Source organism: Dipteris shenzhenensis, chromosome 7 (genome assembly GCF_047967505.1).
Source record: "Dipteris shenzhenensis isolate YYH24624 ecotype China chromosome 7, Dip_SZ_1.0, whole genome shotgun sequence".
Classification (NCBI taxonomy): Eukaryota; Viridiplantae; Streptophyta; class Polypodiopsida; order Gleicheniales; family Dipteridaceae; genus Dipteris; species Dipteris shenzhenensis.
The window spans coordinates 59,177,747-59,193,621 of record NC_141602.1 but is presented as its reverse complement, the minus strand read 5'-3'; the positions used below and the strand labels follow the sequence as shown (position 1 = coordinate 59,193,621).

Genomic DNA, 15,875 nt, shown 5'->3' with positions numbered 1-15,875 from the left:
ATATTGTCCATTATAGGTCATATTCATGATCACACTCTGAGATGAGTCTGATAAGACTACCCGCCCCTATCTCTGTGATCTGATGAGACGCTCTCTATGTCAAAACGCCTCATGGATGAAGGTGCCGAGGCACCTCTGGTCTGGGTATGAGAGAAGTCTAGAAAGCCGAAGCTATCTCTAAAGAGGTAGTGGTATTGTCCACGGATCTCGTAGAAGATTGGGCAACGCAAAGCAAGGTGCTCCTCTGACTCGATCTCATGTCGGTCACATAGTGTGCAGATACGACTCTCCCTAGGTATTCCCTCCGCTCGTCCACTCTCGATACGGAGTCAATGTGATGAAACACAGAAGTGCCCAATGGCAATCCTAAGCGAGTGTGGTAGGTGAATCCTGGCGGCTCAATGAGATCCTCCTTGGATACACGCAAGTAGTGATCCCTATATACGCTGAGCTTCACAGGGATCTCTCTCACGTGCCAACCAGGTCTTGAATGTGTGTAGCTTGAAAAGATCCTCTCGGATGATCAGGTTGAACTCATTGATGAAGGTAGCAAGGCATTGATGATGTGAGTAAGAGAGGAACCTGGAAAATTATCTCCAGATAGACAATGAGGGATAATGACCTCGAATCTCATAGTACTTAGGGCACTTGAAAGTGAAATTCTCCTTCGGCTCGATCTCATGGCAATCACACAGGGTGGGGATGCTTCTCTCCTGAGGTATGCCCTCAGCTCCATCCCTCAATATGTAGTTGGTGTGATGAGACACAGACCTGTCTGTTCGATATGCTCAAAAAATGTGAGAGGTGGATCTGGGTATATCCCGGTGGATCAATGAAGCCCTCCTTTGAAATCCATAAACAGTGATCCTTGAGAAGCTGAGCTTCATTGGAAGCTCGGTGGGTGCTGAACATGTCCTAAATGTGTGTAGTTGTAGGTTGACCTTTTGATACATGAGTAAGGCTGACGGAGCCTCAATACTATACTAGAACGAGGGTAATCTATCCATGTGGAGACCCAAACTGTCAAACCACCTACATGTATGCACATACCTGATCACCCTCGTTGCTAAGGTCATGGAGGTAGAAAGGGCAGCCATGGTAGTCTAAGTCATCTCGAGGTGCAAGAGCCATAGTTCTTGACTGAGTAGAGGTATGTGATGACCTGAAATGCTGCATCAAGCTGCAGTGGAGATGCACCAAACTCCGCCAAGACAATCTAATGTGGGACCGATGGTTTGTTGCGTATCATTGATAGAAAGAGACGCTTTACTTGAGCCCAATCTGCCTTTCATGAATCATGCCCCCAACAAGGGCTGCCATACCTACCCATTGGGTAGGCCAAAGAATAAAAAGGAAGAGACTTGGTTTGGGGATCGTGGAAGTGGGGGTGGAAGCATTGCTAGTTGAGCAAGTGCAGCATATCCTCCGCTCAATTGGGTCTGCATCACCGGTCGCATCGTGAAAACTGGGCCAAAGAAGAGAATGCCCAAGTACATGTATGATGAAACGAACTCCACTGGTAACCAATCTAGCATGAACTGTTTTATGTGCATAGCTGCTAGAGATGTGTTGAAGATCATAACCTTGGTTTTGCCAAAGTTGACCTTCAAGTCGTGTGAGTCACAAAAGGTGTGCATTACATCCAAATGTCTCTAAAGGCCGTTCATTGAGGACAAGAGCAAGATCACGTCATCTGTATATTAGAGGATTTGAGAGTCTATTAACATCCACGGGAGACTAAAAAGTCTATGGCTCAATAGAAAAACTAGGTCCAAAAGAATGTGGATCCTCTCGAGGCATGCAACAATCCCTCCACAAAGAGTGCCATGTTGTACGTGAACTCTGAGTCTAGCTGGTCTTGTTCTTGATGTCACCATAATGCACTGTACTTTTTGTACTACAAAAGAACATGATTAAAACAATGAGGATGCATTTTGTAGTGATTTTGACCATAAATACCCAAATTAAGCAGAAAGGTAAGAAACTTACATGTGGTGTACATCCGACCGCAAGCTCCTGCTCTCAATTGGTTACGTCCTCTCCATCATCTTCGGCTTCATGAAGAGCTTGTAGCCAATCATGTGACATGTGTCTCGGGGGAAGAGCAAGGCCTAGTGGATATGTCACCCTTTGTCTGTGCATGACTCTAAATCTTACCCTCTCATTTATTCTTTTTGCCATTCTCACCTTCAGCACTACTTTTGCCATTTTGTAGACCTTTTTTGTAACATTGTAACATGATCTTGTACACCTCTTTTGTAACATTTACTCATGATTCCAATGAAAAAAAAACATTGTGGGGCAGGATGGGACTGAAACAAGCCCCATCCTGCCCCACAAATTTGTTTTTTGCTTCTGTTAAAACGTCGGTACATACCGACACCCATACCAACACTGCAATGTCGGTATATACCGACGGTAATACTGGCACCCATACCGACAATAGATTGGCAGTGACATACCTATGCTAGAGACTAGACCCTTTGATCAACTTGTTATTGAGAACAAAGAGCCTTCTTTGTTAAAATATTTCTACAAGGCCTACTATTATCTCTGCACCTTACAGGCACACAAGTCTTGAAGAACAGCATATATTGATCTACATTTGCAAGTTCTCCATTTTTGTCTTTGAAGCAATAACAGCATAGTTAGAATGGAGAGTCACTACTACTGCAGAGAATAAACGTGCAAAACAATGCTGCTTCTAAAGCCTCTTGTGACCCTCTTGAATTCTGAGAAGGCCTATGACAAGGTGGACTGGGATTTTTTTGAAGAGCATCACAAGCAGAGTTTATTTCCACAATTTGTTGAATCATAGGCATTAATAGCCTGGTATTTGGGTAGTGTGAGCCAGCTCCTCATTGGGGGACACACAAATGATCCCTTCATCCCCTTCCACTTGATTTGCCATGGCTGCCCCTTGGCAGCTTTCTTTCTTTCTTCGTCGTTGCAGGGCTTTTGGGTATCACAAGCGTCTAGTCCAATAGGGATTCGGCTTGTCTATTATAGGGGTCTAGGCCAGCTTGGGGCATCTGGAGAAGTCTTGACTTACGCTAAAGTCCCCTTGTTGATGCACCCTTAATTAAGCGCAAGAAATATTCAAGACAACGAAGGTGGACATGAAGGCAGAGGGTGGAGAGCGGGCTTTACAATTCATGAGCTGTGATTGCACATCGTAGTATATTGGGCCTCTGTTTTCTTCTTCTTTTTTGTGGTTTCCACACTCTTACAATCTGTTGGGAAATTTTTTGATGGATACTCTTACTGATTTATGACCTTGCAGGAATTTAAATGACAATGAGTTGTATGGAGATATCCCTTCATGGCTTATGAACCTTTCACATCTGGTAGAATTGTAAGTTATTTGATTTCTATTCAATGTGCTTTTTAATTTTAGAATTGTAGAGGTATCCATTCATTTTTACTTGTTTTTACTTTTGAAAATCAGAAGATTCTCGATACTTAGTATTGTTTCAAATCATGCACAATTTTTTGAATGATTTAAAGGTATACATGCTCAACTTGATGTAGAAACATTGTGGTTTGAAAGGAATCATGATTCTTTAAAGAAGTGAGTTTTCCATGTCCATATGTGGTAATACTTTTTCTTCTTCTTTGTTGCAGAGATTTGCAAAACAACAATCTCAGTGGAGAAGTTCCAAGTGGGTTTAGGAGTAGCACGCATATCAGGTTATCAAAGGCACTTCACCATTTGGCAATGCTGTTTGTAGTTAATGCATTGGGAAGACCGAAGCTACTGTATCCCTGCTCCATTTTACAAAATAATGAATCAGGAATCAAATGAGATAAATAGAATAATTTCCTGTTATAAGTTCTGGTTCAAGGACCTCGAGAAGTGTGTGTATTCATGAAGCTGAATCAGAAAAATGCTAGGCAAATGCGTAGACACCCCTAGCGGAAACGTTATTCAAATGTGTTGACAAAAGACACGGCATGGGTCTATTGCGGCTGTTTTCAGCATCTTCTGCTCTTCCTTCCTGCCATCAGGTTGCCTCTCTTCCCTTGCCTCTCCACCCCATTGTGGCTCACACATCCCGACTTTGCCTTGCCTCCGTGCCATTGGAGAGTTTGGGCATTTGCAGCCTTGGATGGCTGTTTTGAACAGTCAGCTGGGTCCCCTTAGTAGCTTCTCCATTTTGGCCCATTTGCGCTGTATCGACTCGTAAACAACCTGAGAAAAAGCTGCATAATGCTTTAAGAATCAGCCAGTAGGAATTTTTCATCTTGCCAAAAGCAATAAAAGACATGTGACAGCTGACTTTGGGTCCCCGACAGCTTGTAAGTCTCTAAAAGAGCAGAAAAGCCGTGATTACCCATGAGTAAAGGTAAAGCTTTCTAGAATCCAAAAGAACCCCAAATCACTCAAAACAATGCCAAATAAGATCCTCTTCGATGCAATTGAATGAGTCACAAACCAAAATAGAAAGAAATTACTCGCCAAGAAGCCTAACAGCTGCAAAGCGAAGATACTGCAAAGAGTTGCAAATTTTTTTTGAAATAGAAGTTGGGAACAATGAGTGAAATCCACTGCAAGAAGCTGAAACCGAGGCTAAGCAGAAAGCTCAAGATAATTGTGAAGGGTTGTGGATAAGGTGGAGAGGAGGAGGAGAGGAGAGGATCTCTCAAGATATCTTATTGTACACTACTCAGTGTTATGAATAAAAATTTACTTATATATGCCCCTTGAGGTGATGAGGGTAGTTTTTGTCCCTCTATATATGCACACCATAATCTATTGACAAACACACATTAAGTACATGATGATGAGATTGTTGTCCTCAAGAGGCCTACATAACCTCTAGCATAGAATTGTTTTCATCTGTCTCTCCTTGCAAGTCAATTCCTTCCTTTGCCTTTGCTGTTATCTTTGTGTTTGCTTGTAGAAATGCTTTCATCCATATCTGGTTTCTTTTTCTAGCTTTCAAAGCCCAATGTCATGACTTCCCACAATATAAGAAACTCAGCCCTTTAGTTAGCTTGACTTCTTTACTTTTCTAGCCTGTTGCCCTTTTCCAACCAATGCCTTGTCTTCAGATCCTCTTCAAGGCAATCACTTGTTTGCTTTCTGTTCTCTTCTCCAATGAACTTCTCAAAAGATGGGATTTCTCCTCTGTTGCCAGCGCACTACATAGAACTGAAAGGTAATAAATTGCTCCACATACCTCAAAGTGGCAATCTCTCTTGCTGAGATTAAGTGCAAAACACCGCATGAATGCAAAGTCCCAATTTTGGCAGTGAACTTGTTCGAAAGCTCACCACATTTTGTAGTTTCATGCTTCCCTCTGTATGTGGAGTTTACTATCTGGCACACATTTTGAGGCAAGTATAATCAGCATGTCGCCTGAAAATCTGCCCAAAGTTCAACAGAGCACTGGAAAACCTGCCATTTCTGAACTGTCCCAGGATAAAGTTGCTGTAAATTTCAGCAAAACTTGCTTCATTTGCAACCCATATGCTGAACTCACTCAAATGCAAGTTTTGACTTTTCCAGGCTGTTAAAAGTGCAAAATTTGTACAATTTTCTGCAAATGTACTCCAAAGTTCAACATACGTGAAATGGCTGTAGAATTGTTGCTCAAGGATGCTTTACATTGCATTCAACATTCATATGTGTGAGATTTCATTACTTTTTGAAGCTAAAAGTTGGCAAACAATAGGTTTAAATCTATTTGCAGCTTCAAAATTCATACATGTGTGAAAATCACTTGTTTCAGGCTGTCCCTTTCTATTGCAAGCATTTGCCTTAGCTTTGCACTTGTGGCAAAAAATGTGAGGGAATGCAGAACTTGGATAGAGACCTACGAAAATCTTGATGGATTTAGAAGATGGATTGTAGAATATTGCTTGCAGACGATTCAGTTGATCTCCCGGAGGTTGAAACTTACCATGGTCATGAGAAGCAAAGAAGGGAGAAAACTGGTGGCTTTAATTGATAGTACTCTCAGAATTAGAGAAGGACAGCTTACACATGAGTGTGTGAGAAAAGCACACAAGACAATGCAAGATCAACTTTTGTAGTCAGAAAGTAGGGTCTTTACAAACCTAAATGCATGGCAGTCCCGTGTAGTATGCCGTTGTATACACAGGCTACTATAGTTGAGCTTAATTGATTTCGGAATGTAAAATTGACTACTGGTTGGTCCAAAAGTACTATCAATAGTAATCCAAAACAATGCATTAAACTCTAACAAGATTCTTGTTTTTTGGATGTCTTGGGCCACATGCTAGTGTGAAACGTGATATTCCCTCTAATGTTTGTGCCAAAGCAAAATGCCACCTCACACCGCACTCCCAGTTCACACACGTGAACAAAAATTAGAGGAAATATTTTTGTGATATGTTCACTAAAGTCTGTGGTGGGTGTAAATTGAAATGAAAAGTTCTTGGAGTTCTAAAAAGTCAGTCACTAACATATTACTTTACATTGGTGAATACTAGTTCTTCTCGCTTTGCAAACAATTGTGTTATAAAGGATAAACATGCTGATTCTTATTTTCTCTTTTTCTTTAGCTATTCTGGGAATCCACTTCTTTGCAAACCATGGGGAGAAAGTGCTTGTGGGTCCACACCCGTTCCTGCCCTAAGTCCTTCATCTGCCAAAAACGACAAGGATCTTACAATTGGATTGGTTTCGGCTGGGACAATATTTTTTGCAATCTGTGTTTTGGGCATAGCCATTCACAAATGCAAGCGGCATGGGAAAGGGAAGTTTCTTATGGTGAATTCTGGACACTGGCCCCCTGTTCCTCCTTTTACTGGTACTTGATTGTCTAGGCCTTAATCTATAATCTATAAGGCCCTCTTCAAATGCTAACATAGTGTTTCAGCCAAAAGCCAAAGGTTATCTCTGATATTTTTGAATGCCTGATAGAAGCTAGATGAAGTTATTTGAATTGTAGCATGTCAGCTTGTGGACAAAAATCATGCAAAGAAACATAGTAAATCTAGAATCCATGTGAGTGCCCATTTCATTTTCCTCTTTTTAAATCAGAGTTGTGATGAATATTCTTTATGGTTTGAAGTCTAGCTTTTCTATTTCTTCTTGATTTGGGAATATTATCATGCACTGAAATGGTTTTTTGTCCTTTACAACACACACACATACACACACACACACACACACACTCCAGATTTCACACAAAAGGTAGAACAGAGAAAGGGGAAAAGGAGAAGAATCTGGCACTTGATGGGGTGTGAATAAGGTACACCTCCTACCTCGGGTTATCCCATGTATATTTTATTACAATGACGCCTAGCTTCAATTATAATAATGATGCAGACCCTTGGACATAACCAGAGGTAATCTAGAAGACCTAGGACAAGATTATGAAGTCCAAAATATTAACAATGCTCTCCTTGATGAATGGAAGAAGGGAGAACTCAATCATAAAAAGCTGTAGGAAACTGTGGAAAGTAACCAATTGGCAGCCAGCCCCTGATAAAAATCAGAGGAAGAGTGACCCAAAACTTAACAATCTCAGCAAAAGATCTCTCAAATTATTAAATTGACACCAATCCGTCTCTCAATCTCTGAAACCCATAAAATAATTAGTATCTTTAACCTAAACATGGTTAGAATCTTCAGAACAGAGAGTCCTGAGTGCCCAGTAGCGAACCCAGGTAAAGAACAACTCAAAATCCGGCCGTCATAGATAGATCCCAAACAGCGAGAAAAGCTTGCCAAAAGAAGCGTGAGGAAATCTCAGTCTCAATCTTTGCCGAAGGATGCCTAAGAAGGTCCGTGTTTCGGGGCAGTGTCAAAAATTTGAGATATAGATACGTCGGAGCTAAACACCTATGACAAATAGCTGGAGCAATACGTCTGCATGATAAAAGCTGTCCAGATGGAACAACCCCCAACAAAACACGCCATAGAAAGACCTGTTGTCGTAGAGGGACCTTTTCAATCTTTTTCTCCACTCTGTCTGGTGCCGAGGGTGGAGACAACAAAACTTTATATAAAGATAAGACTGTTATATCAGACAGCTTCAAAGGACGAATGGACGAGTGTACTGGAAGAAGAGTCCAATCCTAAATCCTGTCTTGAAGTTCTAAAGGCGGTACTGGCTGAAATGGCTGAAGCGTCCGAGTAATGATCTGCCATACAGGACAATAGTGCATTCCTAAACCATATTTTCCAGCAACCAAAGGGAAGGATAAATTAGTGCCATCATCATGAATCACACACACACACACACTTTTTTTTTAAGTGAAATCTTTATATTTTTGTGTGGGAAACCTCACAAGAGGTAAAAACCCACCAATAAGTACAAGGAAAAAGTATTTTCAAGTAAAACCTCAGAGCAAAAAGTCATGAGGTAGCCAAGTAAAAAGTGACATATCAAGCTGGAGGAGGATCACACACAACATCCTCTAGCTTCAAATTGTTGCTCTATAAAAATTGATGCAGTGATGAAACCACACCATCAATAAAAACAAGCTGTTTTTTGCCCTTGTGATTCTTCTTGATATAGGCTAGTACCCGAAATTTTTGAATCAGAGGGTCAAAAACCTGTTGTGACATGGGATGAAAAGATTCCAGTAAAAAAGGTACTTCTGCATCCCGGACAGAAGAAGACTCTGGCACAGGCATCAAAGGCAGAGAAGCTAAATCAACATCTGTATCTTCCGATGAAAAAGCTGCATTTGATAAAGCAGGGTTTAGCATTTGAGCTTCATTCTGAAGATCAATCTAAGTAAGAGCAGGGGCAGCATCCTGAGAGAGAGCATGCATATCATCCTGTAAAATGCCCTCTGCAAGGGGTACATCCATATCCTGAGTAGAAGGAAACTGATGGTGCTCAACAAGGGTGCAATCCTGAGGTTCCTCAGCAAGAGGAAGATTTGCCTGTGATTTATCAACCTTCCTCCAGTAGTGTTTCGGAGCAGTAGAAGGCTTCACCAAAGAAGCCATAGCAGAAACCGGAGGAGAAGGGAGAGTAACCTTGACAGCTGAAGAAGGAGCAGGAGGAATGGGCTTGGATGTAGAAGGGCAATCACGTGCAAAATGACCAACCTGTCGGCACTGATAACATGCAGTGGGAAAAGATGCAAAATGGAGCATGATGCGCATCGGATGGGCAAATCCCAAATCAAGATCCAGAGTAGATGGCACGGGCTGCGTCATATCCCACAAAATGAAAAGACGAACATCACGGGAGGCTTGCAAGAACTCCTGTCTCGGAACATGAAGAGGCCTTCCCAAAAAAGCTGCAAGAGTTGGAAGATGCTGAAGAAGAGGCACAGGCAACGCTTTGAGAGTAATCCAAACCGGACAGTGAGTCAAAAGGGTAGCAGAAGGATCGAAAAGTGGATCCCAGGGCATGACATAAGCGAAGAAACCAGCCCCAGGAACACCAGCATGACTGACAAGGCGCTCTACCACCTCAGTCAAAGAGCAGTGGGCATAGTAAAATCCTTTGCCCAGAAAGACAAAGGAAGAAATACAATCCAGACCCACTGCAACATTAGCCCAATGACGAAGCTGAGCTGAAGATAAAACCCTACCCGTAAAATAGAGGCAGACTCCAAATTGCTGAGCCTGTCGAAGACCAGAGACCAAAAGGGCAGAATTCAAGGAACAAACAAGCGGGAAACTCGATGAAGGAACTTCTGTGACAGAGGCAGAGCACAATTGGTGAAGAAGATGCAGTTGGAGGGAAGAAGAAGGGCCATCGGAAACATCCAGCTTTGCCGATTTGATCAAAGGTGAGGCAGACAAACCACCATGCTTCCGCTGAAGAAAAACACGAGTAGGAGGAGCAGAGGCAGAGAAAACAAAAGAAGCAGGTATCGGAGCAGCAGGAAAGGAGGAGGAAGATGAGACTGGAGCAAAAGCCACCGAGGGCTGCAACACAGATACGGAGGAAGGCTGTGCAGATGACCGTACAGGCTGTACGATCGACCATACAACCTGTACGGATGGCCGTCGGCACGAAAGGCTGTACGGGGATGTGCAGGGAGCTGTACGGGGAGTTGTACGGGGGGCTGTATGGGGGGAACAGGGTGCACGGAACTTGTACGGAAGGTCGTATAGCTGACAACAGCGTACGGAAGGCAAGGTAGGCAGCAGGGACGTCGAGGGTGACTGTACGGACGGAAACGGGGAGGAAGACGGGGCTGGCAGGGCAGAGGAGGTCTCCATCTCCACACACTCACTACACACACTTTTTTTTTAGTAATATCTAGTGCTGTATTTATATGCTCATAAATTTACAAGATGGGAAGTCTCCAAAATGGAGAGTATCCCAAAGATTAGAAACATAAAAAGAAAAGCTCTATGCAAGAAGCATCTATATCACCCTCATGGCAGGCATCATATAAGGATTGCCGCAATGAGGCTCGGAAAGATTCATATGACTTGTGAATCTGCCGACCCAAGTATGCCAAATTATGCTCACTCCAGATTGTCCAAAGAGCCCAATATCTCACCCAAGAGAGAAATAGTGAGTATTGAGACTAAGACCTCATAAATCTGCCAAATAAGAAAAAATGTTTCCCAAATCTGTGACTCGGAAAACGGAGCCGAAGATAATCTGAAATTCTCCTGAGGAGGTTCCTAGAACACGGACAGTGCCAAAGCAAATGAGGGACAGTCTCTGAAGGAGCCTGACATCTTAAACATGTGGATGGTGCAATGCGACGTTTGGCAAGTGTGACTCCCACTGACAATGTGCCTGTCATGCATCTCCAAAGAAAGAGTCTTTGTTTCAAAGGCATTTTACACTTCCATAATATCCGGAGATTCTTCCGCCACCATGAGAGGGGCTTCCTGATATGCCACGGAGTATTAGCATATTGCTGAATCCATGGAGCAGGTTGAAGAAGCCTGTAGGCTTAGATGGAGGTCAAGACAGGCAGAGGAACAGGATGAGAGCATGTAGCAGAAGGTTGCAATTGCCAATCCAATAGCCTGTCTGTGTCAGCGAGAGGGGGAACAGGTAGAAAAGGATGTAACAAATCAGCAATTTTCTTCCATATCGACCTATGGTGCATTCCCAATGCATAGGAAGCAGTGGCCTGAGTAAAAGATAAGACATAGCCTTGATTATCTACCACATCATGTATCTAATTCCTAATTTCATGAGATTGTATGCCCGAAAAGGTTCCTGTAAAGCGAGTGGAATGTCAAAGATGGCACTCCAATGAATACTTTGTTTTCTCATTGAGTTTGTGCCCGAGCAATTAGCAGGAGCCCATTTGACCTTAGAAAGTACTTGTTTCCAGTCAAGTATCAGAGCAGTAGAGAAAGGACAAACAAGTATCTTCCCTACAAATCTCCCAATGACAACCTCCCAATGATCAGTAGTCCAATGACCATAAGCAGAAGTCCTCCACGAAAGGCTGTACGGGGATGTGCAGGGAGCTGTACAGGGAGTTGTACGGGGGGGAACAGGGTGCACGGAACTTGTACGGAAGGTCGTATAGCTGACGGTAGCGTACGGAAGGCAAGGTAGGCAGCAGGGACGTCGAGGGTGACTGTACGAACGGAAACGGGGAGGAAGACGAGGCTGGCAGGGCAGAGGAGGTCTCCATCTCCACACACTCACTACACACACTTTTTTTTTAGTAATATCCAGTGCTGTATTTATATGCTCATAAATTTACAAGATGGGAAGTCTCCAAAATGGAGAGTATCCCAAAGATCAGAAACTTAAAAAGAAAAGCTCTATGCAAGAAGCATCTATATCACCCTCATGGCAGGCATCATATAAGGATTGCCGCAATGAGGCTCGGAAAGATTCATATGACTTGTGAATATGCCGACTTGAGTATGCCAAATTATGCTCACTCCAGATTGTCCAAAGAGCCCAATATCTCACCCAAGAGAGAAATAGTGAGTATTGAGACTAAGACCTCATAAATCTGCCAAATAAGAAAAAATGTTTCCCAAATCCGTGACTCGAAAAACGGAGCCGAAGATAATCTGAAATTCTCCCGAGGAGGTTTCTAGAACACGGACAATGCCAAAGCCAATGAGGGACAGTCTCTGAAGGAGGCTGACATCTTAAACATGTGGATGGTGCAATGCGACGTTTGGCAAGCGTGACTCCCACTGACAATGTGCCTGTCATGCATCTCCAAAGAAAAAGTCTTTGTTTCAAAGGCATTTTACACTTCCATAATATCCGGAGATTCTTCCGCCACCATGAGAGGGGCTTCCTGATATGCCACGGAGTATTAGCATATTGCTGAATCCATGGAGCAGGCTGAAGAAGCCTGTAGGCTTAGATGGAGGTCAAGACAGGCAGAGGAACAGGATGAGAGCATGTAGCAGAAGGTTGCAATTGCCAATCCAATAGCCTGTCTGTGTCAGCCAGAGGGGGAACAGGTAGAAAAGGATGTAACAAATCAGCAATTTTCTTCCATATCGACCTATGGTGCATTCCCAATGCATAGGAAGCAGTGGCCTGAGGAAAAGATAAGACATAGCCCTGATTATCTACCACATCATGTATCTAATTCCCAATTTCATGAGATTGTATGCCTGAAAAGGTTCCTGTAAAGCGAGTGGAATGTCAAAGATGGCACTCCAATGAATACTTTGTTTTCTCATTGAGTTTGTGCCCGAGCAATTAGCAGGAGCCCATTTGACCTTAGAAAGTACTTGTTTCCAGTCAAGTATCAGAGCAGTAGAGAAAGGACAAACAAGTATCTTCCCTACAAATCTCCCAATGACAACCTCCCAATGATCAGTAGTCCAATGACCATAAGCAGAAGTCCTCCACGAAAGGCTGTACGGGGATGTGCAGGGAGCCTCACTACACATACTTTTTTTTTAGTAATATCCAGTGCTGTATTTATATGCTCATAAATTTACAAGATGGGAAGTCTCCAAAATGGAGAGTATCGCAAAGATTAGAAACATAAAAAGAAAAGCTCTATGCAAGAAGCATCTATATCACCCTCATGGCAGGCATCATATAAGGATTGCCGCAATGAGGCTCGGAAAGATTTATATGACTTGTGAATCTGCCGACCCAAGTATGCCAAATTATGCTCACTCCAGATTGTCCAAAGAGCCCAATATCTCACCCAAGAGAGAAATAGTGAGTATTGAGACTAAGACCTCATAAATTTGCCAAATAAGAGAAAATGTTTCCCAAATCTGTGACTCGGAAAACGGAGCCGAAGATAATCTGAAATTCTCCCGAGGAGGTTCCTAGAACACGGACAGTGCCAAAGCAAATGAGGGACAGTCTCTGAAGGAGCCTGACATCTTAAACATGTGGATGGTGCAATGCGACGTTTGGCAAGTGTGACTCCCACTGACAATGTGCCTGTCATGCATCTCCAAAGAAAAAGTCTTTGTTTCAAAGGCATTTTACACTTCCATAATATCCGGAGATTCTTCCGCCACCATGAGAGGGGCTTCCTGATATGCCACGGAGTATTAGCATATTGCTGAATCCATGGAGCAGGCTGAAGAAGCCTGTAGGCTTAGATGGAGGTCAAGACAGGCAGAGGAACAGGATGAGAGCATGTAGCAGAAGGTTGCAATTGCCAATCCAATAGCCTGTCTGTGTCAGCCAGAGGGGGAACAGGTAGAAAAGGATGTAACAAATCAGCAATTTTCTTCCATATTGACCTATGGTGCATTCCCAATGCATAGGAAGAAGTGGCCTGAGGAAAAGATAAGACATAGCCCTGATTATCTACCACATCATGTATGTATCTAATTCCCAATTTCATGAGATTGTATGCCCGAATAGGTTCCTGTAAAGCGAGTGGAATGTCAAAGATGGCACTCCAATGAATACTTTCTTTCCTCGTTGAGTTTGTCCCCGGGCAATTATGAGGAGCCCATTTGACCTTAGAAAGTACTTGTTTCCAATCAAGTATCAGAGCAGTAGAGAAAGGACAGCCAGGTATCTTCTCTACAAATCTCCCAATGACAACCTCCCAATGATCAGTAGTCCAATGGCCATAAGCAGAAGTCCTCATGTTGACACACATGGATGCTATCATACAAGTCCATGGCTGTTGTTGGTGGAAAAAAGTATGGAGCATAGTCGACTTCCTTGCAAGTACATGATATCTTATATTGAGGATGTTAAGTCCACCATGCATCCTAGGAGAGCACACCATTTCCATCTTCATCAGTCTCAATGCTTTCACAGCAGTTTTTGTCCTCCATAACATCTCCATAGCTTGAGACATAAAGGCTGAAATATCTCTGGAGGACCAATGCAGCAAAGGCAAAAAGAACTGGACATAGGACATTACAATGGACTGTACTATTCTGAGCCTGACATGAAGTGGCCAAGTAGAAATTTTCTAGTATTCCAGTTTATGTTGAAGTCTTTGGAAGATCCATTTTAACTGCTGCTTCCTGGTGATATGCCATCCTATAGGATATCCCAAATGCCTGACTACATCTTTGGAATGCACCACCTGACCTGGCCAGAGAATAGAATGCGAGTCACATTGTTTCAGGGGAAGAAATTTAGATTTGTCAAAATTGACATGCAATCCCGCTGCCAATCCATACAATGACAGAGTGGTCATAAGCATGTGAACTTCCCTGGGAGAATTCTGTGGCATAAAGAAGGAATCATCAGCATATGCTTGTGCCAAAAAAGATGCAGCCCTAGGGATTTTAAGACCAGTCATCTGTCCTGTTTTTGTAAGATGATCAAGATACATTAAGAGGGGATGGGTCGCAATGGCATAGAAGAGAGCACTAAGAGGGCAGCCCTGTCTAACTGATCTACCAAATGTCCATGACCGAGATAGATGACCCCCAAGAATGCATTGAGAAGTAGAGCCAGAATAAAGCCAATAAACTGCATTTGCTATCTTTGGACCGAAGCCCAACTTTGTCATGATTTGAGAGAGAAAATCCCATTGAACAGTGTCAAATGCCTTAGTAATATCTACCTGCAATATGAGCACATCTTGATGCGAGTACTTAGCATATTCAATTGCAGTCAATGCATTGGAGATATTGTCATGGATTTGTCTTCGCAGCACAAACCTATACTGATGAGGATGAAGGCCCGCATTTAGTATCCCGTGAAGCCTATACACAATCATTTTGGCAATGAGTTTGTAAACTACAGGCATCAAAGTAATAGGCCTCCAATCTGACATATGGTCACACCGATGTTTTTTGGGCACAAGTTTGACTATGCCATGCTTCCAAGAGTGCGGTAACTGATTTTCTTGCCAGGGGACTTGTATTTGCTGAGGTGGAACAATGCATTATCAAGTTCTGTATCAGTAAAAGGTCTCTCCAAGGTAAGAGCATCATCCATTTCCACTATTTCAGAAACATATTGGAGGAATTCAGTCCTCGCATCAGTCATTTGATTTGATGGGGAACCAGGAGCAGAGAACAATTTCTGGAAATAATTTTGGCATTTATCTTGGAGATCAGAGAAAGAGTGCGTCCAAGAGCCATCTAGCTTCCTTACCCTTAGACATGAGTTTTTCTTTGGAGTAGCATGCAGGCCCTGGAAAAAGGCTTTTGATGAGCAGCCCTTATCCATGAGGGGCTTCATTCTTGCTCTAATCTGCCATTTGTGCAATTTCCTCTGATCATTAGCAGTCAAATTAATCCGAGCATGTGAAAGGGAATCATTTCCTGATTCAGAGAGAGGCCTTAATGTGAAAATTCAGTCAATTGTTTTGCTGTCCTTTTTGCCCATTTAACCTCATTCCTCCATTTAGTCATATGCCAGTTTCCATACTCCCTAATGACATTCTGTATACGAGAGACAAAGCTGTCCCAAGCATAATCCATGTCCACCTGGGCATGCAAAGGCAAGGGATGAATTGCAAGTCTGATCATTTGCTGGAAATAGTGATGTCAGAAATAAGCTTGATTAACATGCAATAATCTACTGGAAAGG

General features: G+C 42.8%; 1 protein-coding gene across 2 annotated transcripts in view; it reads left to right on the top strand.

The window, feature by feature from the left end:
- LOC147900585 (putative LRR receptor-like serine/threonine-protein kinase At1g51820) overlaps positions 1-15,875 on the top strand; it is a 64,184-nt gene that overhangs the window by 33,769 nt on the left and 14,540 nt on the right. For both annotated transcript variants that reach the window (XM_087376995.1, XM_087376994.1), the window contains exons 6-8: positions 3,284-3,355; positions 3,625-3,690; positions 6,532-6,779. In XM_087376995.1, the coding sequence (XP_087233121.1) occupies positions 3,284-3,355; positions 3,625-3,690; positions 6,532-6,779 (386 nt within the window). The remainder of the gene's footprint in view (positions 1-3,283; positions 3,356-3,624; positions 3,691-6,531; positions 6,780-15,875) is intronic.